This window comes from Acanthisitta chloris, unplaced genomic scaffold (genome assembly GCF_000695815.1).
Source record: "Acanthisitta chloris isolate BGI_N310 unplaced genomic scaffold, ASM69581v1 scaffold44349, whole genome shotgun sequence".
Classification (NCBI taxonomy): Eukaryota; Metazoa; Chordata; class Aves; order Passeriformes; family Acanthisittidae; genus Acanthisitta; species Acanthisitta chloris.
This window is the reverse complement of record NW_008692824.1, coordinates 1,867-2,584: the sequence shown is the minus strand read 5'-3', so window position 1 is coordinate 2,584 and position 718 is coordinate 1,867. Positions and strand designations below refer to the sequence as shown.

At 50.6% G+C, this 718-nt stretch overlaps 1 protein-coding gene across 1 annotated transcript in view; it reads left to right on the top strand.

The window, feature by feature from the left end:
* Window positions 1–169: 169 nt before the first annotated feature.
* Window positions 170–718, top strand: part of LYRM2 (LYR motif containing 2) — a gene marked incomplete at its 5' end in the record, with an annotated part of 1,344 nt that continues 795 nt past the window's right edge. Inside the window, one exon of the mRNA XM_009082785.1 lies at window positions 170–310. Within this exon, the coding sequence (XP_009081033.1) occupies window positions 170–310 (141 nt within the window). The remainder of the gene's footprint in view (window positions 311–718) is intronic.

Genomic DNA, 718 nt, shown 5'->3' with positions numbered 1-718 from the left:
CATTTAATCTATCAGAAGTGTCTTGTCCCATAAGCTTGGTCAAACCATGTGTTACAGATAAGGCACTGGGGAGGTTTGTGTTGGTTCAAATGTCCCTCAAAGCAAACTGAGGGTGCAGCTCACAGCAGGTTCTTGGGACAGTGCTCAGACTTGTGTCTCTCCTCCCCAGTTCCTGAGGCGCCAGCAGGTCCTGCAGCTGTACCGCCGGATCCTGCGTGCCATCCGCGAGGTGCCCGCGGAGCAGGATCGCCAGTATCTCCAGGACTGGGCCAGGGAGGAGTTCAGGAGAAACAAGGATGCTACAGAAGAGGTGAGGATTGGAACCCACCACCCTGACCACCAGGGAATAGTGACTGTGCTGTCCTGTGTCTCAGGGGTTTGGGTTGGAGGTGGCACTTCCAGCCTGGTGAGAAGTCTCCTGTTGCTGTTTTTCTCTTAAGGAGTATTTATGTGAAGAAATAACTCAGCATCTCTAAATACTATCCCCATGGGTGGTGGTGATAATGTTTCTCTAATTTCTAGATAATCATCTGGAATGAAAAAGCTCAAAAAACAAATGTCCTGCTTACTCAGGCCACAGATGAGGGAAATTGTATGGAATCATAGAATTTTAGGGGTTGGAATAGAGCTTAGAGATCCTCCATCCCCAACCCCTGCCCTGGGCAGGGACACCTCCCACCAGAGCAGGTTGCTCAAGGCTCATCCAACCTGGCTGTGA